The following is a 26,465-nucleotide window of genomic DNA, read 5'->3' as shown; positions in this document are numbered from 1 at the left end:
CTGCTCTCTCCCTACTCCACACACTCACTCCCTTCTTTTCCTTTGTGACTCATCTCAAATTTTCTCAAAGAAGCCATGGAACAGCCCGGTCCAATAGACCTTTCTGCAATGATAAAAATGCTCTAGATCTACCCTGTTCACTCGGTAACCACAACTCACATGTGGCTAACAAGCACTTGAAAAGTGTCTGATGTGCCTAAGGAACTGAAGTTTTAATCTTAGTTAATTTAAGCTTCAATCTAAGTGGCCATGCATGATGGGTAGTGGCCACCCTGTGGGACTGTGCAGCTCTAGAATAATGCTTTGCCCGCCCCCCCCCTTTGCACATACTCATGGTTTCTCTTACTCTTCCTTTACTGCACTTTTCATTCTTCTTGTAATTTATATTTGGTCCTGCAGTTGTTTAATCTATTAGGCTCTACATTCTAGAACAAATGCTTTGTCTGCTTTGCCACAATTGAGTCTCCATCACCGGGCATGGGACCTGGTGCATAGTCGGTATATCATAAATGTTTGTTGACTGAATGAATGAGCAGATAGACGGATGGACGGACGGATGGATGGATGGATGTTGGAAGGAGATAGTTGCTTAGCCTGGTGTTTCTGATTATGAAGTGCAGTAATGAAGAAGGGTCAGCACACAGGTCATAAAATTAAAAGTAAGCTAAATTTGTGCATATAGGAATCATACATTCCCTGTGTACAAATACACCCCTTGCATATAAATAAGCCTGTGTGGCCTGCTTCAGATTCTGTGTCCCCCCGCTCTCTCTCCACCCCACCCCTGCTTGTGCCCTGTCTCTCTCTGTCTTTCAAAAATGAGTAAATATAAAAAAAAAAGTTAAAAAAAAAAAAAGACTGTGTGTACCAAAGCCTAGCAGTGTCTTTGCAAAGGTCGGCAATTGCACAGTTGTGTGTAGACACGTCCGCCCATGGGTCTGCGTATCAGGGTAATGAGGTGTCTAAGACTGAGACACATGCAAAATCACTCAGGAAGGCAGTTTCTAAGTCGTTACTTTTTATTTTGAAAGATTTGTCAAACTCCCCACATCATGGCGAGGGTTTGCAAGATTAATGAGAAGCAGCTTTTTCATGAAATGCTTGGAGGTGAACGAGTTCTCAGCCTGTGAGATCCGACCATCCCATTGACTTTGAAGTTACTCTTGACTGATAGAAGGAAAAAAGTGGGGAGAGGGAGAAAAGGAGGGATGTGCTAGAAACCGAGGGAAAGACCTCTTGTGACAGCTATCTAAATGTGGAAAAAAAAAAAAAATTCACCAACCACACTTCTATTTTACAACTTTCTACACCTCGCTCTAGACCTTGGCCTTCCTGGTCGAAAGCACCTCCCAGTCCTGCATTTCCCAAAGACATCTAGGAGGGGAGAAGCCCTGCACCGTGTGGTGACCCACCCTCGCAGGGCCCTGGCGGATTCCAGAGAGCTGATGGTCCACCCCGGCTCCCAAAAGTTTGGACAAACAGCCTAACGTGAAAAGAAACGGCACCGAAAGATGAGGGGGACTTGGTGCGGAACTGGCGTATGCGAGAGTTTAACATACTTTCCTAACACAGACTCGGGTCCTTTCTCCCAGCAACAGCCTTGCCACCTGCGGTTCTGGCTGGCGGGTTCTGCACGGCTTTCTCCCACTAGGCCTCCAGTCCCAGAAACATCCTTGCCAGCATCACGTGCCTGTTACTTCCCTTTCCCACCTTCAGGCCATGAGGGGAAGAGCCCCCCCTGGCAGCCAATACCCTGAAATAAAATGAACACAAAGACTACCTTGGTGAGCGTTAGTTTCAAACAGAAGAGGAGAGAAAATCTGAAGACGCAATGTGTGTTGAAGGCAGGCTTGAGCAGATCAAAGTTCCCACCCACACGCCACTAAGACAACGGGGGACACCGCAAGGGGCGAGAGAAAAATGGGGCCGTTAGTGGGCGAGCAAGAGGCAGTGAGAGCAGTTACACCTAAGAATGTCATGACTTGGGTTACAATTTCCATTTTTAGCACCGTTAATGTATTCATGTAAATCTATATTAGCACCTTGTCCCCAGGCAGAACAACAAACCATCCAAACATTTTAAACTTTGGGGGAAACAGGAAGGGGAAGATCAAAGAGGGAGGATCCGGAACTGCGGAAGGAGGCAGGCGTGGATTTAGATCACCAGATCCTTGTCAATATCCTCTGCAAAGCAAGACGAAGGAACAGAGTTAGAGCGTGAGGCCCTGTGTGGGTGAAGACGGGCTTCCCGAGGAGTCGGTGGGTCCCCCCCATCCGCAGGCCAGGGGTCAGATGACCAGCCCAGGGTCACCCAGGAACGTGGTGACTGACAACCTTGGTCTCCCTGCCCCTGTTCCTGTCACTGACACACACTGCCAAATTACACTTCCTGTCTCCTGTCTACGTGCCTGCCGGTTCCCAAAATAGGGCTAGGCACAGACTGAGTGCTACGCTTGAGGAAGGGAATGATAAAGATGGCCAGATGGACAAGAAGCCACCTGAGAGAGCAAGGCCCGCCCAGACAGGGAGAGCAGACAGGAGTTAACTAGGCACAGAGAGCAGAGCTGGGTAGAGAGGACGGACCCGCAGATGACAGAGAGCAGAGGGGAGGCGGGGAGAGGATGCGGGGCCCCTTTGCTCAGACACTCACGCTCCTTGATGCCGAAGCAGCCGGCCCACTCGTCCAGGGCGATGTACTTGTCATTGTCCAGGTCGCAGGTCTCAAAAAAGCGGGTGGTGCAGTGCTCCATGGGGATGAGGGGTGCACGCAGTGGGGCCAGCTCCGTGTGGGACAGGTACCTGTGGGCAGGAGACGGGGAGGGCCTGAGGTGTCGGAAAGCCCCACGCTCCAGGAGAGACAGGAGAGCGAGGCTGCCCCACAGGGCGGAAGGAAGGGGTGTGCGAGCGGAGCAGGAAGCCAGCGTCCTGGTCTACCCCCTCGCTCTGCCGCTGACCTGCTGTGGGACTGAGAGCCGGCAATGCCTTGCTCTGAGCCTCGGTTTCCCCTCCATCAAAGCGGGGAGAGTTGACCGTAACGGCTAAGGGCCCTTCCGGTTCTGAGATCCCATGGGTTCATAACAGGGGCCTCTTGGTGCATTTGTTTCCTTATTGGCTGAGGATCGGGGCGCAAACACTTAAAGGGAAAATCTTCTGCTGTTGGTAGATCAAAATCTGATATGAAACAACCGTGCGTGTTTCCAGGGACACACATGTCTATAGCGACAAATGCCTAGAAAAAAGTCTAAAAAGAAACACACTAAATGGTGACGGTGCCGCCTTCTGGGGAGAAGTGGGACGGGGCTGGGATTGGCAGGACGGTCAGAAGGACTCTGACCTCCACAAGAGCTTTCACTTTCTGTACCTGGTAACGTGTGAGAGGGAGGCCTTCTGGCTTCTCTCCCGCTGTCCATTCCCTTTCCTCCAGCCGGCCTGGACTCCAGAGCACCCGTATGAATCTTTTCCTTATTCTCCAGAGCCCTCAACCAGTTGTCGGCAAAACACTCTTCCCCAAGGGGCCGCACTGTGACTCCAATTTTCTCTCTAACCCCCAGACTCCCTCACGCCACCCAACTTGTGGAAGGAATCACACAATGTTTCGACTGGAAGGAACATCCCCTCCCCTTCTGTTGTATATGGGTGGGAAAACTGAGGCCCAAAGAGGGGCAGGAACTCAGGCAAGGTCACCGTGCAGCTCTGGGACAAGAAGAGAGGGGGCATGGGCCCCCTGGCCCGGGCTGGAGCACTTTCCCAGACACACAGTCCTGCGGCCCCATCCGGAAGCCTCTCTCCCGGTGCTTGCATTGTGATGGGATGAAGAGGCTCAGTCTGAGCTTCAGATGTCCCCCCTGACTTCCCCTTTCCCCTCCACGTGAGCAACTCAGTTGAATCCCAGCCATGGAAAGAGCCTGGGAGAGAAGCAGCAAGGAGGTTCCCAGAGCTCAGGAGACCCCACCCCTTGGAGACTGTGGCCAGGGTGGGTGGGCTCCAGGCACAGACGAGGGGTGAGAGGCCCAGAGAGGACCATCCCTGGGCCCGGTGTCCTCCCCCCAGGCATTTGAATAAGGTGGCCTTCCATTCCGGGCTCCCCCGAGAATACACAGCAAGAGGAGGCCACAAAGCTGTGGTGAGGGTCGTGACAACCACTGCCCGGCCTCACGTGCAGCCGGCCACCCACTTACACCTTCTGGGGGCCTTTTTACTGTTGTCCTTCGATTGTGAGAAGCAGGTTGTCACCCAGAGCGTGAGCTTCATGGGGGCAAGGACCACATCAGCTCTGATCACGGTTAAACCCCCTGCCCGAACAGGGCTGAGCACATAATAGTTGCTCAGTGAGTGTTGGGTCACGGACAGCTGCGTGCCTGTTCTGCCGTGTGGTTGCACGGCACGTCAAAACCTATCTGGACGACAGGGAAGAGCAATTCAACAAGGGCTTGCGGTGTGGATGGGATTGGTTCTGTGGAGTTTTTTTTTAAGAAGTCCCAGGTTCAGTTTGCCCTCCCGGGGCTGCTGGGTCTCAGGTCTTTTGCTGAAGGACTGTGAGCACACAGGCCAGCCCACCTCCGCCCCACTACCCCACGGAGTCTGAGCTCCTTTCCAGCTCACTCTCCCTCAACTAGTGGATACCCAAGGCCGGTGCGCACAGGGGTAAGGAGGGATATTTCAATTCCAGCTGACTTCCACTTCTTCCGGCATGAACGTGTATTATGGCTTCCTTCCTGCTCGGCCCCTACACAAACTGTGGGACTCCAGGACTGCACGCAGCAGTCTGCAGAGTTTTCTGGCCATACCCAGTGCACCTCCCAGCCCTGACCCACGACTCTGCGTCCTCCAGCACCGAGCCAGAGCGGTGCCCAGTGACCCTGAGGGCCTGAGGCCTTACCCATCAATGGGGTGCTGGTCCAGCTGGCCAAACTGCCAGTGCACGGGGAAGATGTACATGTTGTAGTTCTTCTCGAAGTCCCGGGCCAGCAGCTCCACGGGGTGGTCTCCAGCCTCCAGGCGCTTCTCGTTCTCATGGATCTTCTTCACCTGTGAGAGCAGATGCTGCGTGACAAAGGGTCCAGGGGAGACCGTCCAGGCGAGGGAGGGCCCCTCCTCTTCCCACAGTAGGCCGGAGCCGGAAGAGACCAGCCCAGGCCAAGGTTCGAAATGAGGGAAGGCAGTGGCATAGATGGGTACCAGCATCTCACCCACAAAAGCGGAGGCCTGGGGTGATCTCAAAGCTCTCTATCTGCCTAGAGCTGTCCCACCAAATGCACCTGGGGAGTGTGTGAAAATGCAGCTTCCTGGGCCCGGATTCACAGAGACACTGATTCTGTGGGCCCGAGATGGGGCTCGGGAATCTGCACGTTATCGGTACTCCAAGTGCTTGATATGTCCAGTAACGTTAAAGATCCACAGATTCAGAAGGAAAAAGCAACTGGGCCGTTTGTGTTCCTTTTGTTTAACACTGGGCCAAACAAAGTGAGCAGGTCTCTCTATTACAGGGCTCCTCGGGCTTTAAGACGTGAACGTGTATTATCAGCCTCCAAAGGCAGCAAGAAGCCGGCGTCCCAGCGCCCAGAACAAGGGCACTCGTCAGCGCCGCGGTGTAGGCTTACACGTGGGGGCCTAGTTCTAGGGATGGGACTGGATCTCAGCCAGCCCGGGGCCAGGAGCCACCCCGCTCAGTGCCAGGCAAGGGCCTTGGGACAGGCTGGGAAGAGAGAGCACTTACTCGCAGTTTCTGCTTCTCGGTCAGAAGGTTGTTGTCCTCGTCCCTTTCGTACAGAGTGACCAGGACGTTCTTGAGCCAGTCCCGCATGCGCAGGGGGAATTCGGTCAGCTCGGAGTCCAGGCAGGGGGGGATGTCTAGGGTCCAAAACACCAGAGTGGTCAGCACAGACCCCGACTCTCCCTGCCTGAGGGCCAACGTGCTGGCTGGACCACTCTTCTCACCCAGGGCCTCCTCCTACAGCTATCTCAATCGATGACCTGGGCACAGTGGCTCGGCCTTCCTGGGATGGTTTCTCACACCACAGTGAGCAAAGGAGATTGTGTGGGGGAAGAAGGTTCCACTGAGCCATGTCTGCTCCTCCCTAGGCCTGATCTAGTCTGCTGAGGGAAATGGTTCACTCCAGTGACTCCTGCACTTTTCTGGGTGATGGGGCTCTGAAAGCAGAGGTCCAGGTCCCACGCTGGTGATACCAACCTTTGGGAGGTGTTTGAGCTGGGAGGTTGAATAACATTATCCATAGGCCCAGCTTAGCTTTGGCGGGGAGGTCAGTAATACTTACCCACCAGAACATTCTTCATGATGATTCCATCCTGATCTTTGGAATTTAGAATCCCAGAATGTCAGACCAAGTCTGCCCTCTTATTGGACTTATCAAAGGTCAGCGTGGGGCGGGGGGGGAAGGGGCTTGCTCAAGGCCACGTTATCAGAACCTCATCCACCATCCCTGGCATATGGTTGCCCTGGGGCTTAGAGGTCTGTCCTTCCCTCATCCCGAGTCTAGGGAAAGTCCCCTCTGTGGTTAGGACAACTACCTTCTCCACCACCAGCTGGGGAGTGGAAGGGAACATCTGTGGTGGACACACTAGGATTTGGAACAAGTGAGCAACACACCCCAGAGGACAGAAAGAACCACTTTGGTAAAAGGCCTCTTGGCCCACTCCTCAGTCTCACTGCCCAAGGATTCCTATCAGCATTCCTCCCCAGCCTCCTGAGCCCCATAACTGGGAGCATGGGGCTGACCACGGGAGAACCTGGTTTTCTCCTCCACCTTTCTGAACCCTGCACACCTTCACAAAGCCGGTGAGTGGCTCTCCCCAGTGCCATCTGGTGCCAGAATGTACCAGAGACACCACATGGGTGTTGTCTTGGAGGAGGATGTGGCCTTGGGTGTCTGAAGTGATAAGGAGACTGCCAATGCTGAAAGAGGCACCTGGGCCAGTGGGATCTGCACCTGGAATCACTAACAAGAAGCTAGACAGTATCCTGGCATCCCTTCCCCCAACACCTGACTCCCAGGTTTCTAGAGGAAAGTGGTTAATCGTAGGTCTTAAGTGGGCAGACGGGAATGTGATGGAGTGAAAAGGCCAAGGATAGGGCAACGCTGAGTAATGGGGCCTGAAGGAAACTGACTGGCATGCCTCATATTTTAAAGCATTCAAGTTCAAATACAGTGAAACCTTGGATTGCAAGCGACGTGTTCTGCGAGTGTTCCATAGATGAGCAAGCATTTCTGATACAGTTTAACTTGATAAGTGAGTGACGTCTTGCAATACGAGTAGTATGTGTTGCTGAACATCACGTGATCGCAACTGGGCCAATGGGTCTTCTCTGTCTCTCTCTCTCTCTTTCTCACTGTGGGATTGTGGGTGATTGTCTCCCATGCACAGATGCTGGGTCTCAGGCCACAATGTTTGCCAGAAATCAGTGATTTTTCAGAAGGTTGGAAGGTGCCTCCAACTGGCACTAGCGTGTTTTTTGTCCCTTCAAAGCACCTATGGACAGCCCTCCACTGTTCCATACAAGAGTGAGCTTAGGAATGCTCTGCTTCATTCTGGGTCAGGCTGCCTGCAGATCGAGACCCTTTGCTCGGCTGCCTTGTTGCCAGTTACATTCGATACAGTCTATGACAAGAGTTTGTTAATACTGTACTGTAGTCAACATCCCTGCGAGTGTATACAATGGCCCCCATGCAGAAGAAGATTCCACTGAGCCAATAGAGAGCAGTGATTCCGTTAGCGATAGTGAAAGTCGCCCTACACAATAAACTTCCTCTCTCTTGTCTTCCTCACACTGGCCACGAAGGTTTTCAAAGGTAAGTGAAGGTTAATTTGTTTATTTTTCTTTAGATTTTATATGTTCTTTGTTATTTTGTATTATATTACAGTATTGTAATCACTTTACATGAATATTTTTGGGATGTGGAACGAATCATCTGAGGTTCCATGATCTCTTACGGGGAAATTCACTTTGATATACAAGTGCTTTGGATTACAAGCATGTCTCCAGAAAGAATTATGCTCGCAAACCAAGGTTTTACTGTCTTTTAAAAACACTTTATAGGCCCAGAGAGAACATCATTTTTGCTTTGCCATATTGAAGCACTAAAGATTTGGGTTAGCCCTATGGAAGAACATCCTCATCAGTAGAGAAAAGGAAGGGTTGTCTTGGATGCTAGTGGAAGGATCCAAAAATCCTCCCTGACCTCCACAACTGCTCAGTCCTTCCTGGGAGGTGTCCCGAATGCAGAGCCGAGAGGCAGCTACTCCTAGACAATCATCCCATTTTATAAATGGCAATCCTGGGGCACCTGGGTGGCTCAGTAGGTTCAACATCCGACTCTTGACTTCGGCTCACGTCATGATCTCATGGTTCAGGGCCTCGGCCCTACATCAGCACAGAGCTGTTCGGGATTCTCTCTCTCTCCGTGTCTCCCCCTCCCCTACTTGTGTGTGTGCACATGTGTCCTCTCTCTAAATAAATGAATAAACATCTAAAATGTAGTAAATGGCAATCCTGAGGCTCAGAGAGGGAAAGAGACTCGCCCAATGTCACGAAGCACGGGGGTGCAGAGCCCGCATCAGCGCCAGCTCAGTGCTCTCTCCCCGAGATGAGGCACTGGAAGAAGCCAAGGACAGACTCACATTTGCAAGGCCCAATGTAGTCCAGGTGGAGTTTGTGGCCCTTCTTGGTGCCCTCCAGGGTGCACTTGGTGGCAAAGAAGTGGCAGGAAGAGTCGAAGGTCTTGTTGTCATTGCTGCACACCTGCAAAGCATAGAGCACAGAGGGCCACGCGCTGATTCCCAAAGCCCTTCACTGGCCCCATCATCCTTGCCCATTTCAGAGATGGGGACACGAGGGGCCAAGCAAGGAATGTGATCAGCCCAAGGTCAGGCGGTGGGTTAGTGCTGGGGCTGCAACAAGAACCCACTCTGTGGGCTCCCGGGCCAATGACGAGCCCATGGCGAGAGCCACTGTTGGCCTCTGAGCGGAGGTACAACTGAATCAGGCAGAGATATGGGAAACAAGCCTGGCAGATGTGGAAAGGAGGAATGAAAGATGGGGGGTGGTGAACAGGCAGAGTACAGAAAAAAGTTAATGCAGAAAGCCTGGGACTGTCATCCTTAGCAAGGCCCGCTTGCGATGTTGGCCCTTGGCTGGCATCTGGGAACTTGGCCGATAAACAATTCCCTGCACCTGCTATAAAACTTTCCACAGATGATAAGGGTGCCTCACTGAGCCTAGGCTGCTTGTACAAACGATACGATTTGTGCTGAACATCTGCTTTCCTTCTGGAAGTCTGGAATTCGGGTACGTGCTAGGCAGAGGGTGCCTACGTGACTAGCGCTCAATGAAAACTTTGAGTGCCGAGTCTCGAATGGGTTTCCTTGAGCAGAAACATTGTTCACACGTGGCTGCATCTTTGTAGCTGGGGAAAGAGTGCATTTTGTGAGACCCCCTCATACGAGTGGAGAAAGCAAGCAAGCCTGGGCCTGGATTCCTCCAGGCTCTCCCTACATCTTGTTCCCGCGTGATATACTGTGTATCTTTAATATGTCACTGTAATAAGTCTTAGCTGTGAGCACAACTGTACATTGGGTCACGTGAGTCCTCCTAGTGAATCTCTCTCTGCACGTGGGGGTGGCCAAGCAGAGATGCCGCGGGGTGCACGAGGACTGTGGCAGGAAGTATCTGTGTTAGGAGGCAGGGAGCCTTGTGTGGAACCTCCTGTACACACTCACTATGGCTTATAGATCACCGCAGAGGGAGAGTTGATGGGCACTGGTGACCAGTGGGATGGGAGTGAAGGGGTGAGGAGGAGGAAAGACCTGACAGTGATGCTAAAATTTGGAGCCCAGAGGATAAGTTGTATTGGGGAGAGACTACTGATGGAGAACCCGGATGGGAGGTTGTGGGAACAATGCCGGTACCAAATATGCTGAGCTAGGTCATCACTAACACATTGGTTATCATGAGTGGGCACTCAATAAATAATTACACGGATGGATCGATGGATGGTTGGTTGAGTGAATGAGTCCTATTAGAGGCAGAATGGATGGGTTTGAAAGCTTTTTTTAAATAGCATATATTGGGTACTAAGTACAAAGCACTACCTAACAAATATCCACAACCACCCTATGAAATAAAGACAATCTCTATCCCCATGTCAGAGATGACAAAGCTGAGACTTGGAAAGGTTCGACATCTAGCTAAGATCTCACAGTTGACACGGGTGGAGATAGGGTTTGAAGTCAACCTTCAGTCTGACCCCAGAACCCACATTTTTGGATGCTTTGCTAGGCTGCTCCCAAGCACTGAAGTCCCTATCTCAGTGTCCGATGTTCTTGATATGTTCCCTTCTGGATCTGGTACAGAGCTGGGAACCTGACGGTGCCGAATAAATCCTTATCGGTTGCTGGAGAGACATGGTGACGGACAGAGCCTTACCTCCACTTTCCTGCTGTGACCAGTGTGGGGACTTCTGAGACTGGAACTGCCCCACAGAGTCACCAGGCCACCAGTGTTCTGGGCAGCCACTCCATGTTTGCGAAGGCCCAATCCCCCAACCCCCGGCCCTTACCTTCTCAAACTCGCCAATGGGGGCAGGGCAGCTGGTAGGGTCCTGGCACACGCACATGGGGGTGTTGTTCTCATCCAGCTCACACACTTTGCCATGTTTGCAGTGGTGGTTCTGGCAGGGGTCTGGTAGAATACAAGGGCGTGTAGTTAGCACCACCCGGTCCACCCGAACCCAACCAGACTGATCCTGGGGCAGAATTCCTCTCCTGGGTTCCCCACTCTGGGCTTTGGGCAGCCCCGAGTCCTCCTTTCTCTTCTGCTGAGCCCAGCAATTGGCATTTAAGGGAGAAATTGGGCTCAGTCTGGGGATTAGAGATTCAGTGTGAGGTCAGGGTCGGGCACCTTTTGGGGGCCTGCAGGCTTCATCTGGGACCCAGGAGCCCTGGATACCATATGACTCCCTTGAGGATCGAAGCAACCATTGTGTTCTCAGCTCTGTTCCTCAGTGATAGTGAGGCGTTTTTGGATTATAAAATAAACTTTCTAGAAGGATGGAAAATCAGCTGTTGTCATGGAGCCAGGGAGCTGTGAGGCCAAGCAAAACAGACTTGAGTGTCTGTAAAGGAAAAGGGAGAAGAGCCTTGAGGCCCGCAGTGAACAATAGAGCCCAGCTGTGTCTGGTAAACACCGGATGAGGGTGGGCCTGGAGGAGGGAAGGAACAGACCCATTAGATGCCCCTCTGCTCCGACAAAAATTCTGTGCCCTCAGGATGACAGCTCAATCTAGCCATTTCCTCCTGGTGCTTGATTTGGGGTATTTTAGTCATTCTTTATTGGATGCCTGCCCTGCCAGGCGGTGGGCCAAGTGCCCTTGCGCTTTATCTCAATCCTCCAACAGCCGTGGGGCGAGGGTCTGCATCTCTGTCATCCCTGGGTTAGAGGTGAGGAAGCGGGCTCAACGGAGCTAAGGCTGTCGGAGGGCACTCGCAGAGGGAGTTGGCAAGTTTAAAGGCAAGCCTACGTGGGTCTGCCTCCCAAGTCCACGCTGTTAACCCCTTGGGTCGGAGATGCCAGCACGGTGTGCCGGAGCCGATGGCCCTAGGACAGTTCGGTCCTTCTGGCACGAAGTCCAAGGGTAGCATCATATGAGCTTTGTCGGGTTTCCAGGCCTTATTTCCTCACGGCTGTGTGAAACGATTTTCACATAAGCTAAGGAGTATAAAAGCTCCTGGAGGTCTGTGCCCGTGTGGGACAGGGGCTGAGACAGAGGTCATCGAGGAGCTCGGGGACCAGATGTGACCTGCGGCCTCAGTGGGAACGTGAAGCCCAACTTGGGAATCAGGGCGGACAGCTGTGAGGGGAGAAGGCCATTTCTAGCTTGGGAACATCCTTTGCTGAGACCCACAGCCTGGCTATAAACAGATCATTCCCAGATTCCAGAGAATATTCCCAACCTTTGAGTCAACACTGTTCCTCCTCCACAGCCACCTCCCCCCCACCCCCCGGGGGGGAGGACCTCACCCTAAATTTCCTTGGGAAGGAACCTCACGTAGGCTGTCCCCACGCCCCAGGCTCAAGCAGTGGAGTGCAAAGCCTGGATGTGACAAGACACGAGAAAGGGACCTACTTTCAGCCACCACCTCCTGTTCGGCTTCCTCGGCACCTTCGTCAAATTCTCCCACTTCCACCTGCACGGGGTTGGCTCCCACAGGTCCCTGGGGGTGGGGGGAGAAGAGTGAGTCCAATGGCCCCTACCCGCAGAGGTAAAGACTGGAGGGGACTTGCTCGGGTGCTTCAGGTCCCACGAGAGGAGAGATGAGCCGGAAAGGTGTGCCAGGCCCAGGGCACACAGAGAGCACAGATGCCAGCGTCAGAATTAAGACAGACTCCTACAGGTCCACCGAGGTGCCTCAGAGGCCCCGAGGGGTGTTAGGGCAGGAGGGGTACCGGGCCCGCCATCCCCACCAGCTGTGCCACAGCAGCTCCCCTTTGTGTTTAACGTATGGGGAGACTGTGGGTGATCACCTAAGAAAAATCGCCCCACAGCTTAGAAAGAAAAAATTTCAAACTCACAGCTCCCACGTCCAGGGTTTCACTGAACGAGGAACATTCAGGAACGCGTCAGGATTGGGGGATACACGGCATTCACCACGGTGCTATGCGTGCACACGGGAAGGGGCAAATGTCCCGTTCCAGGATCGAGACTCCCAGCACCCTGGTTTCTCCAGGGAATGGATGTGGACATCTGGGGACCCTACCCACCTACCTCTGCCACCTCAGCCACGGTTTCCTCTACCACCTCCGTCTCATCGGGCAGGGCTTCCTGTTGCTGTTGGGAAGAGAAAATGGGGTGCAGGGAGGTCAGGGCCAGCTTCACCTCTGAAGCGCCTCCAGCCTGGGGAGCTGGAAGAGCAGCTCCCTGGAGATCCCGAAGGCTGTGCCTCAGGGACTGCCATGGGTAGGGTGATGAGGGCAAAAGGGAAGCCAAACACAGGGGCCCTGTGGAACGCTGGAGCACCCCCCTTTATATATTTTATATCTGGGGTGTCTCTCCCAATAAGATTCAGCTTGGAAAAGCAGTTTCATTGCTTCGAACTCCTATGAATCTGGAAACCACTGATGCAGACCGACTCCCTTCATCTCATAGATTGGAAAACTGAGACCCACGGGGGCATGAACACCGCGAATCTTAACAGATGTCATTATCTTTTCCGCAAGTATGATGTTCTTATGAATTTGTTATTCTTGCCATGTCAACCTGGAGTAGGAAGAAGCAAGGTAGCATACAACTCTGAGGTGCCTGGCTGGTCGGGGCTCCTTCTTAGCAACGGCTAACCCTGCCAGATCTTTTGCCAAAATTACCTGCCGGAGTCCACAGTCACTCACACCTCCTAGTGGAGACAGGCCGAGGGAACCCTAGGTTGCAAGAAACTGTTTGTCTGCCACACCCTTCTTCCCTTCTCTTCTGGTAACGGCTTCTGGATTAGCTTTGAATGTCCACTGCTGGCCCTCTGCGTGCAAGTCTAAGTCTTGGAGGGACGGTCTGTCAGTCAGGGTGCTCTACACGACCCCTGGCCAAGAAGCAGGCCCAGGACCCAAGCTCAACTGGATTGGTTCTCCTTGAATTTTTTTTAGATCGTCTTGGCACGTTTTCTCAAGAAGTGAGACCTTTGGAGCAGATCCATTCAAATGGCAGCATCTCCGAGACTGTTCTCACCTCCCAGATCCTGGACCTGTCCTTCTCCAGCCCTCCCCAAGGCCCTAGAGTTCATAATCTATCCCTGTAGATATCCTTCCCCTTCCTAATGTGGTGAGACGGGAGCCTGTGGCTTGCAACCAAATGGTCCTCACTGACTTGAAAACTAACCAGCCCTCTCTCTGTGGGTGCTAAAAGTTCACCTTCTCCTTACATGGAAATCTCTCTTCCCTGGACTCTCCACCCAGGGGTCCTCATCTTAATTTTTCTCCTGAGCTTATTAGCGTAAGAAAAATCTTTTTTTTTTTTTTTTTTTTAATAAGGCACAAAATGAGATAGGGAAGCCCTTGCCCCTCCAAGTATCCAGGGCTGGTAGAGTCGGTGACTCTGATGGAGGGAGACCGAGCGGATATGCTGTTTGAGTACTTACAGGAGCTGCCAAGGCCCTCCCGGCCAGGCAAAGGAGGAAGAAGATCCAGGCCCTCATGATGCTGGGAACCCTGCAAGGGGACGGAGATGGAGAACCGAGTGAGTGGGAGGCTTCTTGACGGAAAGCCCCTTCGGAGCTGAATTCCTGTGATATCTGAGATAAAATTTAGGTGGTGCATGCAAAGGGATAATGGAAGGTGCCAGAGGAAATTGCTTTTATTCCATTCTCTTCCAGTTCTGACTGTATGAGGAGAAAGTCTCAGTTTGCTGCTAAGGTGTCTTCGATACCTGTCTAGCACTCCTCTCTCTTCCTTTTTCTTTAAGTTTATTTATTTATTTTGAAACAGAGACAGAGACAGAGACAGAGAGAGAGAGAGAGAGAGAGAGAGAGAATGAGCAGGGGAGGGGCAGAGAGGAAGAGAGAGAGAATCCCAACCAGACTCCACCGCGACGTGGGGCTTGAACGCACAAACCATGAGATCATGACCTGAGCTGAAATCATGAGTCAGACACGCTTAACTGACTGAGCCACCCAGGCTCCCCGCTCCTTTTTAACAGAGAGCAGGCCTCCAGCTCAGAGCCTCCACAGGAAACTATATCCAGTTGGAATTCAACAGAGTTGTTTTGTCTTCTTTGTGTTTCTTTTTTTTATAGTTTCCTTCCATTTATGACAAAAGACAAAAGATTTTTCCGCTTACGGTAAAGATATAAAGTCTTTTTTCCCGATACATTTATTTAAGTTTTTAAATTTTTTGTTCATGTTTTTATTTATTTTTGAGACTGAGAGAGAGACAGAGCATGAGCAGGGGAGGGTCAGAGAGAGAGGGAGACACAGAATCTGAAGTGGGCTCCAGGCTCTGAGCTGTCAGCACAGAGCCCGACACAGGGCTTGAACTCATGGAGTGTGAGATCATGACCTGAGCTGAAGTTGGATGCTCAATGACTGAGCCACCCAGGCGCCCCCATTTATTTAAGGTTTAAAAAAGTGGCTCGCCAAAGGTGGTTGGCTAACTAGTCAAGTTTGGGCAATACTGAACCTGAATCATCTTCAAGGACCCTTAATCCCCGATGTTACGGAATTCTTTTTTTCCCATCCTCCAAACCCTCCTCCTCCTCCTTTCCTCCTCCTTTCTACCCTCCGAAAGAAGGGGGGAAGTTAATAGGCAGAGACCTCCTGCCACTTTGAGACAATGAGATCTACATTCTAAAAGAAAGAGGGGTGCCTGGATGGCTCAGTCATCATGCTCTCTCTCTCTCCCTCTCAAAAATAAATAAACATTAAGTAAATGAAACAAAGAGCAATAGTCTTGGAGTGTGACCAGTGGACAGCCACATCTGTCTCCATTCTACCCAGAAGGGACAGCACTTCTCTGGATCCCCCAGGGAAACTATCCAAATGCTCACTTATGTTCATGTTTTCTCTTCTTTCCCCCTCACAGCTGAAGGATGTTAGCTGAGATCTAGAACCTTCTCCTGCCCTGGTCGCTGCTAAGACCTCATCCTCTGGATGCTAAACCCTTGGCTCCAAAAATCCCATGACTGCAAGGGATTTGGAGGCAGAATCTTCTCTGATGATTCATTGCCAAAATGCCATCCCTCACGAAGGAACTGTGGTGGGCACGTTTTATTTCTTGTTCTAACTAGATGGACTTCTATTCCCAGATGGCTTTAGAAAGTTCTTCCTTATATGGATCCAAACTTGCCTCCCTCCAACTTCTGGTCTACTCTGTTCCTCCTCCTGTGGCTACGCAAAAACAAGAGTTCTCCTTCTGCCTCCAAGCAGCGTTTAGTCAAGGTGGGCAGCGGCCGTGTCTTCCCTCTTTTGTCCCCACAAACGTCTATATTGGGCTCGTCATTCCTAGTTCTTTCCAAGACTTTTCAACTGGCCCAGCTCCTTGGAGGTACCCTGGCATCATGGAAAAAAACAAACATGCAGCTTGGAATTCAATGCCAGGGGATCCTGATCAGCCTCAAAATGACCTTGGTTATTGGTTAAAATCACTGATCCTCTCCAGACCTTGCTTCCCCTTCCATTAGTTGTGAGGGTCAGACCAGGTAAGCTTTGAGGTTGTAGGCTGGGTTCTTAAAATGCCCTTAAAATGTCACAGGCACACGCTGGTCTTGGCATGTGTCCTCACCTGTGGTATAACCCGTCTTCGCTTGGACTATGGTATTTGGACGGTAGAAACAGGCAGAGGGAGAGCAGATTCATAATGGCCCTTTATTGTATTAAAATCCACCTAAAACCTCACCTCTTATTTCACGGCGTGTGTATGAAATAAAAGTAATAGAAATTTAGAGGAATCAACCTGGGAGCTTGGCATTGCTTCACCCTGGCTTCAACCCCCAGACGAGTCTAGTCTTCCCTTTCCAGGAAATTTTTAGAATGTTCCTGCCCCACACAGTTGTATGCTTGTTTCCCCACCACCACCACCCCCCCCCCCGCCCCGCCCCAGACCTACAAGTGGAAAAATCTCCCTGTTTGTTTTCCCATTTGAAAGATACAAGCAAGACAACCCCCCACATAAGATTTTATGAATGGAGCAAGAGAGAAACATCAGTGAAGGACTTGTCTGGGGCTGTTTGAAGTTAAAGGGTCAAAGTGAGACTGGGAACTAGAAGGAAAAAAAAAAAGGTGTTGTCTGGGCTCCAGTGACAGAGAAGTCATGTCATCGGAGAACTACCCCAGCCAGGACTGGGAATGTAATGAGCTTCCGACTGAAAAGCCAGGAAGGCCAGTATCTCCAGTCTGTCCCTCGTGTGAGCAGAGGAACCATGTTCCTTCCCCTCCTTGACCAGGGAAAGGTCTATTGGCCAGCTCTTTGGTCTGTCCTGCCTCTCTACCTTCCTGCATTTCTTTCCTAGTGGCACAATCACCCTTCCCGCCGCTGGTTTTGCAGCCAGAACCAAAAAACAGTTCTAAATCTTGTAGTGTGTTTAGCGTCTAAAGGGCTCACATATGCACTGTTCCCCTTGGAGCCTGTGCTGTGACAGACGGGCAGACACGGCACGGGACGGCTTACAGTCCCACTTTCCTGATGAGCCTGCAGTTGAGAGGAGGAAATCGTGCAACATTCAGGCCTTTTCCAAGTCAAACTCCCCGGGCAAACTACCTTCTTGTGGAGTTGGGTTGGGCCTATTTAGGGATTATGTCTGGTGGGGGAATGGGGGAGAAATGCAGAAAGTGACAGTGTTAAGAAAATGACCCAAAATCTTAGAGAAAGCGTGAATTTCCAAAATTTGGGCTCCTGCCCAGTGCCCAGGGCTACGTCACCAGTCCCAGAACCCTATGCCACCAGATGATGGGCTGAGAGGGAAGGGGGATGTCTGGACTATTCTTCCTGCATGGCCACACTTTCTACACATGCATAAGATCCCCGAGGCTCTCGGAAACAGGTCTGGCAAAGGGGCCAGCCGTCCATCCCGCAGAGCTGATGGGGTGCAACAGTAACCCCAGTGAGGTCAGAACACAGAGTCAAACCCCAGCATTCAGAACACATCCTCTGCCAACCAAACCTAGATCTGGTCCACCCAGTGAAAATATAAACAGCCCTGTAGAAATGACTGGTATCGAATGAAGACTCGCTCTTTTGTATCTCTTTAGCCCGTGGTGATGCAGATGTCTATCCTTTTCAAAGTGTTTTCACAATCCAGCATCCCGCTGGGGGCTCAAGGCATGTCTTCCTGCCCCGTAGTACAGGTGAGAAGGTGAGGCCCAGAGAGGGGAAGACATCTTCCCAGAGCCCCAGGGAGTGAGCAGCAGGGCTGGGTGAGGACCCAGGCGGCCCTGCTCCACCCCTGGCGGGCTCTTCGTCTCACAGTTTCCCTTGGCAGCTGCTACCTCCCAGGTGCTCACCTGAATGGAGCCCAGTTGGGCTGTGAACTGGCCTGAGTTGCAGGGAAGGAAAGTAGCCTGGGCCAGGGGAGGAACAGGAAGCGTGTTTCCCTTGGCTTGGTGGTCACCAAATGCAGACACTGCTCACTCCCACCCCACCGCCGCCTCCTCCCCCTGTTCCGTACATCAAGTCCCTTCCTTTTTGCCTTTATTTGCTCTGGAGATGGCTGAAAACCCGTCCGTGGCTGCCAGCAGGACCTGAAGCTGAGGTCACTCCTCTCTTTAGAAAGACTCCGGGGATGGAAAAGTGGAAAAGTACAGCCAGCCCCCCAGTTCATCTCCCTCAAAATATAAAGGGCCTCCTTTGGGCTCTCCTTGGACACTGAAAAGTCCCTTGAATGTCAGCACAGGGGGGACATCTCAGAATCATGGAGCCTTAGACTGTGGGCCTTGGAATCATAGGCTCTTAAGAACGTGAAGCACAGAATTTGAGCTGTAATCATCAAACCTGATTTGAAGAGAAAGAGGCTTATGGAGCAGGGCAGTCTAAGAGAACCTTCTGGAGATGATGCAAATATTCTCTACCTGCAGTGTCCAACGTGGTAGCTATGGTTGGCGAACCCTTGAAATACCGCCAGTGTGGGCAAACTGAATTTTTAATTATATTTCATTGTAATTAATTTAAATTTAAGTAGCCACATGTGGCTAGTGGCTACCATATCGGAGTGATTACACACTTTTATAGAAACGGCAGAACAGAAAGGTAAGCTCGTGGGCTCTGGAGACAGAGCGTACAGATTCAAATCTGCCGCTTAGCAACTGTGTGACCTTCGGAAAGTAACTTTCCCTCTCTGGGCCTCAATTCGTTTCTCCATCGGTAAAACGAAAATAACACACCTACCTTGAGAGGCTCACGGGTGATTTATATGAGAGAATAGAAGTAAGCAGTGTTGTTTGCAAGAACACCCAAGGATCCCAGAATATCTGTCCCCCCCTCAAGAATCCAGGGCAAGAACCCCAGCTCTTTGCCTGTGGCCTAGGGAGAAAGGGTGTCAGGGTGGAACAAAGGAGGCATTGCTCCTCTTGGTCAAGGGGACACTATCCCAGCCTCCAGAGAACACAGTGACGAAGCCTGGGCCCCAGGCCGGCCCCTTCGTTGGCCTGCTGATGCAAACCAAGCATCTCTCTCCCACTGTTTGGCTTGGAAACAAGGGTTCCAAAAACACACATTCCTGGTAAACAAGCCTAAAGAGAGAGAAACAAGTCTGGAGGCTAATAAAGGAACCCCCTCTGCGAGCCAGGCCCGCCAGAGAGCTGGGACTTGGAAGGAGGGCCGGGCCAGGCCGGAGACCTGGCACTCACACCAGGGAGAGAGCACTGCCACTCAGAGGTGGTCTCGTGACACAGAAGTCGGGAGTCCTGGGACTGCGGTCTTGGCAGCATTGTTCCCAGCTCACCGTGCAAACTTAGGGAAGGCTCCTTCGCTCCCTGGACCACACCTGGCCCTGCTCATGTGCACAATGAGGAGGTTGTTTTAGATCAGTGGTGCTCAAAATCACATAAGCCCTTTCTTTCAGTGAGGTCTTCTGCAAAGTCCAATATTTGAAGCAGCTAAAGGCCTTTGGCATTTGTTGAAACATGAAGGCGTTTATCTGTTCAGTGAATCAGCGTGAAATTAAAAAAAAACAAAAGGAGGCAAAAGTGATGCTGAGAAGGGGGCTGAAGGTCCTACACACTCGGACACCCCTGAGACATGTTGGAGCATCTCTGGGTTCTCCTATAAACACAGTTTGCAAACCCTGGGGCAGCGTGGTCCCTACGGTTTCTATGGCTCTGGCTTTCTAAGTCAGCTCAGGCAGAAACCTTTCAGAGTATCACCCCACCCAGCCTGTCCCTGGACTCTGCTTCCAATTTTAATATTTCTTGCTGGAAGAGAAGAATCTGAGGGAAACTCAAGCTCAAGCCCAGAAGTGAAGAGGTTCTGGGGCCGCTCTGAAGCAGCCCCAGAGTCTGGGACTGGGATCAGCCCGAGATTCCATAAAGGCATCTAAGATGCCACGTTTCACTGTTTCATCGTGGTTAGGAGAGGCCCCGGGTGGAGCTTCAGGCTTTCCTCCTTGGCTCCCTCTAGGGGCCACTGCTGCAAATGGGGTGACCACAAATGGAGGGGATGAGAGCTCAGACTGTCACATCCCTAGGATAGTAAATACATGGTGAATATGTCTCCACATGCTCCTCCAGTGCATGTGGCAGACATTACTAATCAAGCACAGGATCTTTTTCCCCTAAAGTGCAGAGTGGCGTCTAAATCTTGAACAGGGTTCTTCTAGCAGCCACTGCCTATGGATTGGCATTGGCAAGCCATGCGAAACCTCTCTGCCATGCTTCTGATTTGAGAGACAAAAGGAATTGAGGCTCAGAGAGGAAAAGTAGCTCACTTAAGGGTCCCACAGCAGGCGGGTGTCAAAGCTTAACTTCCAGATGTTCAGAAACCTCCAGATGTTTACCTTGTTTCATTTCTTATTTCATCTGATCAGTCTGGGATCCTCATGCCATGACTAATATAAGATGACCCAGAGGGATCCCCAGATAAGATAGGCTAATAACCAGTTTCTGAAAGAACCCAGTTCTGGACACAGTTGGTATCTCCATCCATATTTTTTCTAAGACACCGAGCTCTATGTCTTGAGAATGGGGGCAGAACTAATTTCCTACCTAAGCCATCTCTCCCTCCTGGATAACAGGAGGCTGTTTTTCTAAAGGATTCTGCCAAGTCACTGCTTGCTGCCTCTGGCTCTGCTCAGCCCAGCCATCCCCGAGTTCAGTGTTGGGGATAGGATCCAGGCCGTCTGCTGTAGAGAAGAGGTGGCTTCGTTAATTCCCAAGGTTGGCCGAAAGCTCAACTCCAGCCCTCTCTTACCTCCTTTAAAGACAGGATAGGGAGGGAGCCAGCAAGAAGCAAATGAACAGCCACCTATTAGCCACATTGTGCCGTCCTGATGGCATAATTCCCTAATGAGGCCTGGGATAGGCCATTGCTGGCCAGCAAAGGAGAGAGAGAAAGTACTGCTCCTCACTTATCATCCACAGGGCTTGTTGCCTGTACAAACATGAAACCAAAGTGATCAGATGAAAACAAAAAAAGAAAGAAGAAAGAAAGAAAGAGAGAAAGAAAGCAAGAAAAAGAAAAAGAAAAAGAAAAAAGCGAACATTTGGCTATTTCCGAACATCTGAAAGTTAGGCTCAGACATCAGTTGGCTGTGTGACCTTGAATGAGTTATCTTCCCTCTCTGATCCTCAGTGTCTCTATCTGTGAAGTACAGCCAGCGATTTGGTACTGTATGTGTGTGACATGTCTACCTCCTTGTCATCATCTGTAGTTACGTGTGTCTACGCACAACAGTGTGTGGTTGCAAATGGTAGTTGTGTGTGTGTGTGTAACGGACAGTGTGTCTGTAAGTTACGTATGGCCCTGAAGACCATGTGAAGTTGTGTATGTGTGTCTTTGTGTGTCCACCTGGCTCAGCATCTGTCTGTTTCGGCCTGTGGAGGGAAGGGTCAGAGTTTGTATGTGCATCAAGGTGCACACCTGGGACTTGTCTGTGCTGTGTTGTGAGCCAGCATACGGTTCAGGGAGAGGTATGTGAGAGTATGGCCTTCTGTCTTTACTCACGCGTGGAGGCACTTATTTTTAGCTCTACCAGTGGGGGCCTGTTGGTAAAAGCCGTGCTTAGAATCTGCATCCTCATGGGTTCGTGTCTGCCCCTGTTTATCTCTGCACACCTATGTAAATAATCTCAAAAGCCACATATTCTCCTATTTACCTCACATCCTGAGCGCTTGCCTTTCCACCATCATCCTTTCCTATTTATAGCTTATTTTCATCAAGGAAAGCTGGCTCTTGTAAATAGCAAACCCCAGCCATGCTATTGGTTGACAAGTCTCCTCGGAGGGATAAAGGTTTTAGCAGGACTATTATGCAACCCAAGATCCCGTAGCCCCTCCTCTCTTGTTTCCTTTTCAAGTAGGCAAACGGGGGTGTTAAAAGTGTAGGCCAGTTATTCCTTCTCATGAAGGCAACCTCTGGGATTTAGGTTTGCAGGCCCTTTCAGAGCTGGAAGGGCCCCGGAAGACCATCTAGCTGCCCCATTTAACAGATTAGGAAACTAAGACCCAGAGAGGGGAAGGGTCTTACCTAATGTCACTCACTGTGAGTTAAGACTCACCTCTACCATAGCCTTGGCCAATGCTCTTTTCACACTGGAGGGTACAACACTCTTGGGAAATATAAAGGTGCCCAAATCAAAATGGATTTAAACAATATTTTGCTTAAATTGTGCCTGTCAGCACTTTTAGTAAAGAGAAGTCATATACAAACCCAAGATGATGGAGCTCCCGGGCCAAAAAAAGCTGGAAATGATTTCATTAAGTCTCTGGATGCCATAATTTATCAGTTCTAAAAACCCATTGCATTAGGTGGGAGGACCACAGTTCACCAATTGCTTCCTGTGTGTCAGCCCATTTCTTCCACAGGATAGCCCTTGGAGGTGACGGTTGTTATTGTTCTTTAATCAAGGAAGAAACTGGGGCTCAGAAGGGAGAACCCGATTAGTTCAAGGTCAAACGGCACCCCGGGGACAGCAGCGGAACAAAAACTCTTCAAACACCCAAGTCAGGGAGGCTTATCACAGCCCCACAGCTGCCCTGGGATTCTGGGAGATCAGCAGGGCAGGACCTAGAGTTTGCTGTCCTGGTGTCTGGGGATTGAGTGAAGGAGGGGACATTCAGACGGAGCCTGACGAGCCTGACCCTGACGTTCTGAGTCTTTCAGCGTCCCCTCCCAGCCAGCAGGCAGAGACCCTGAAAAAAAGGTTACCGTGGCAACTCACATTCCTCCCAGAATGAGTCACGGCAAAGAAGAGCCTTTCTGTGGGTGGGACTTGGAGAAAGTTTCAAAAGTTGATTCCTTCTCCAGGCACCCCTTCCCCCCTCCTCTCTCCCTCGGCAATTCGCCGCCTTCAGGCTTTGTCGATGTGGCAGCTGAGCACTCTGAGTTAACCCTCTCTTCCCCCAACCACTCTCTTTCAAAATTGTTTATCCTCCTGCAAATATACATCTGCCTCCAGTCCCACCCACAATCCATCTCCCACGTCGTCATGCCCTCTGGCTATCTGGGGGTAGTGCATCCATTTGAATATATGTTAAGACTAAAGGCTGTGAATACCCCTTGTTCTCATTCTTTCTCTCTGTCTCATACACACACACACACACACACACACACACTACTGTACATATAATTTTAAGTGGCTTGCAGATGCTTGAAGCCCATTCAAAGGCCAGTCCATGGATTCCAGTTTAAGAGAACTTCCCTAGAAAGTTTCAGATGACGTCAGGCACCCAGAAGACCAAGTCCAGTCTTCTCACTTTACAGATAGGGAAACGAAGTCCAGAGGACTCACTTACCTAAGATAACACATAGAATGTGTGCTTTAAGTCTGCCAACCTACTTCTTAATTGCTTCTCAGCACTTCTACCATCAGCACTTGGAGGTGATAGAAATGTAACCCTAGAGAGTTGCTGGTGGAAACATTTTCTCCATGTGTTCAGCATAGAATGCTGTCCTTTCTGGAGGAAAATGTGTGCCTCTCTGTTCTCTTTTGGGCAGGCTGGGCTTCCTTGAAGACATGCTTCATCTTAGTGCCCCCTTTATCCTTGATGTGTCTCAGACCCCAGGAAGTCCCCTCATCACCCAGCCAATGGAGCCAGTGAAGGTAAAGACGGTAGAGATGGGAAGGAGGGCGTCCAAAGAGGACTTAACATCCTAAAAGGCTAGACACCAGTCCCATGTAGAGTTTGGGCTTTTCAAATAAGGTGGTGTGAGAGAGATGCCCTGGGACTCTCTCTTGCCTTCCCCCTTCTCCCCTTCTTGGCACATCCTCCGCCACACCCAGCCTCCCAAAGGACCCAGGTGTCTTGGTTGGATGATATCAGATGCCTGGGGTCTTCAGATCTACCTACACTAAGGGCCACTGCCAGTGAGTTCCTGTGTTTATACCCCGGGGCAGCCCCAGATGGGAACAATGCCTAACCCAGGAGTGACTGTCTGACGGTGCTATTTCAGAGTGTGTGGGTTGGGGGGGGAGGGGTCACTGGGGGAGAATTCCAGGGAAACAGGAACCTTCCCAGGGTGCTGATTAAAGGTGGAGACCCCCCCCCCCATTTGCCCTCCACAGATCAATTTATCTCTCATGCAAAGTCCCTTTTGGAGAACAGAACCCCCGACCAAGAACCCAGTCTAGGAAGTATCTTCTGGAAGGGGGAGCAGGGCAGACTCTGGCCGCCCTCTGTCCCTGTGCAGCTGTGACCAGATCAGATTCCCAGGAAAGGAGGCTGCCACATTTGTGAAGGGAGCAAAGAGGATAGGCAGGCAGCCTCTGAAACCAGAGAGCCAAACACACACACACAGAAAACACTCCCCCAAAGACACAATGAGATCATTTTCTGCAAACCTAAAAGGGAGACAAAGTTATACCACCTGAAAAGCAACAGGCAGCCAGTCCGCGGCTCCTGCCCTTCGCGGCCGCGGTGATGGAGCCCAAAGGAGATGCGTGCCCCGTCCCTGACCCAGAGACCTCCCAGCCCAGCTTCTCTTTCTGTACACAAAGTGCAGGAGTGAACTAGGGTGTAGGGGCTGGGCACTGGAGAAGGGGAAGGCCGGGTGGGGGTCGTGCGTACCTCAGTGGCAGGCAGGCGGGCAGCAGGCAGAGTGCTCTGGGCTGTGTGAAGGTCTGCAGGAATGTGGAGGGTTTAGAGCCGGGCAACAGGAAACCACTAGGAGCTCTGGGCTGGGTCTGTCTCCCCTCCACCCCTCAGTCCCTCCTCCTCCTCTGTCTCCTCCTTCCCCCCCTCCCCTGCCTCCCCATAGCCAAAGCCGGCTATGTCTTCCAGATTTTTCTTTCTCTCCTTGCTGTCCTGACCAGACTCCCCAACTCTGCCTGCCTCGTGGGTTCTGGGACTGCTGCCTACACAGACTCATGGAGTGCCAGGGCTGGAAGGGTCCACAGGAATCACCAGGAACAACCTCCTCGTTGTTCAGAGGGGAACTGAGGCCTGGAAGGGGCCAGGGATTACCCAAAGGCCCCCAGGGGCAGAGCCAGGCCCAGATGTCCTGACTTTGCGACCAGGGATCTTTACAAGAGCCCTCCCGAACATTAGGCAATACTGAGGAGGGCAAAGAAATTCAAGGGGGTTGTATCTGTGACAAAGGCAAAGCCAGGACTCGCCTCTGTACAGACAAGAGAAGCCGCCTCTGGTGGCATCATCATTGATGATTTGGGATGTGATCTAAAAATAACAACTCTGACTCAAGTTGCACCACTAATAACACATAAGAGATGAGCTTTCTAGCCAGGGAATCTGTCATCAGTATAGAGTAGATAAGGTGATTGATGATAGTGATAATAATCATAGAAGTAACAATAACCAAGGTTTACTGACACTTAATAATCTTCACCAGCAACCCCTTAACTTAGATTTTGTTATGATCCCCATTTTACTAATAAAGAAACAGAGGCTCAGGGGGACTAAGTCACTTGCCCAAGATCACCTGGCTTAAAGTGGTATGGGCAGGCTGAGTCCACATTTCAACTTGGCTCACTCTTATGCTACATGAACTTCTTGGTACAACGGGTCTTGGTTGAACATTTATGAGAATATTGATGAATATGTCAATCATATATATATGTTGAATATATATATCATCATATAAACATGATGAACATATTTATGAGTGCGTTTCTAGGACTTTGAGAGATCCAGGATTTAATACCTGGTCTTTGTCCTCAAGGAGCTTTGGCTGTTGCTGAGAGGGCATGCCTTAAGCATACACCCACTCACACGAGTGGTACAGACTCTGAGGTTTATCCCAGAGTTCAGAGTGGAGGGATTCCTCCGCTGGGGCAGGTGGAGAAGGCTTCCTGGAACAGGTGGCTCTTGAAGCATGGATTTGGTTTGAATAACATGGAAAGAGAAGACTGAAAACACTCTCATAAGCTTCTATATGATATGGCCTCTGCCTCTCTCGCCATCCTGTCCTCTATGCTCACTCTACTCTGGGACACCAGTCTTTTGGTTCCTCGATGACCCCCATGTTGTTCCCACCTCTGGTTCTTTGCACTTGTACTTACCTCTGCCAGGGACAGCTGTCGATCTGAATTTCCTGAGCCTGGAGTTTCCTCATCCATCAGGTCTCTGTTGTTACAATGTCATCTCCTAAAAGAGCCCCTCGGCCTCCCGTGACCACCCAACTGGAATTAGTCTCCTTGCTTCTCTCACAGGCATAGTTCACCAGTTTACACTCTTTTTTCCCTCCCAGCACTTGCCACGATCAGAAATTATTTGTCTCCCCCACCAGACAAACGATCCATGAGAGCAGGGGCTTCACATGTCATGTTCGCTGTGATGCTCTAAGTGTTGAGAACAGTGGCCAAGGC

The 26,465-nt window shown here is 51.0% G+C and overlaps 1 protein-coding gene across 1 annotated transcript; it reads right to left on the bottom strand.

Moving 5' to 3' along the window:
• Positions 1-997: 997 nt before the first annotated feature.
• SPARC (secreted protein acidic and cysteine rich) lies at positions 998-24,846 on the bottom strand. Its single transcript, XM_015063922.3, has 10 exons — positions 24,709-24,846; positions 14,140-14,209; positions 12,780-12,842; positions 12,141-12,228; positions 10,575-10,696; positions 8,638-8,758; positions 5,717-5,850; positions 4,880-5,028; positions 2,651-2,799; positions 998-2,184 (listed from the first exon to the last, which is right to left on the bottom strand). Exons 2-10 carry the CDS (start codon positions 14,194-14,196, stop codon positions 2,156-2,158), a joined length of 912 nt encoding a protein of 303 aa, XP_014919408.1. The 5' UTR covers positions 14,197-14,209; positions 24,709-24,846; the 3' UTR covers positions 998-2,155.
• Positions 24,847-26,465: the final 1,619 nt, after the last annotated feature.

This window comes from Acinonyx jubatus, chromosome A1 (assembly GCF_027475565.1).
Source record: "Acinonyx jubatus isolate Ajub_Pintada_27869175 chromosome A1, VMU_Ajub_asm_v1.0, whole genome shotgun sequence".
Lineage (NCBI taxonomy): Eukaryota > Metazoa > Chordata > Mammalia > Carnivora > Felidae > Acinonyx > Acinonyx jubatus.
Note: the sequence above shows the minus strand (reverse complement) of the source record. Positions and strands in the feature narration are given on the sequence as shown.

Coding starts and splice junctions, on each gene's coding strand:
- SPARC (XM_015063922.3), bottom strand. CDS start 14,196: ATGAGGGCCTGGATCTTCTTCCTCCTTTGCCTGGCCGGGAGGGCCTTG. Junction 12,843..14,139: donor GGAGGGCCTTGGCAGCTCCT/GTAAGTACTCAA, acceptor TCTTCCCAACAG/CAACAGGAAGCCCTGCCCGA. Junction 12,229..12,779: donor CCGTGGCTGAGGTGGCAGAG/GTAGGTGGGTAG, acceptor CCCCACCCCCAG/GGACCTGTGGGAGCCAACCC.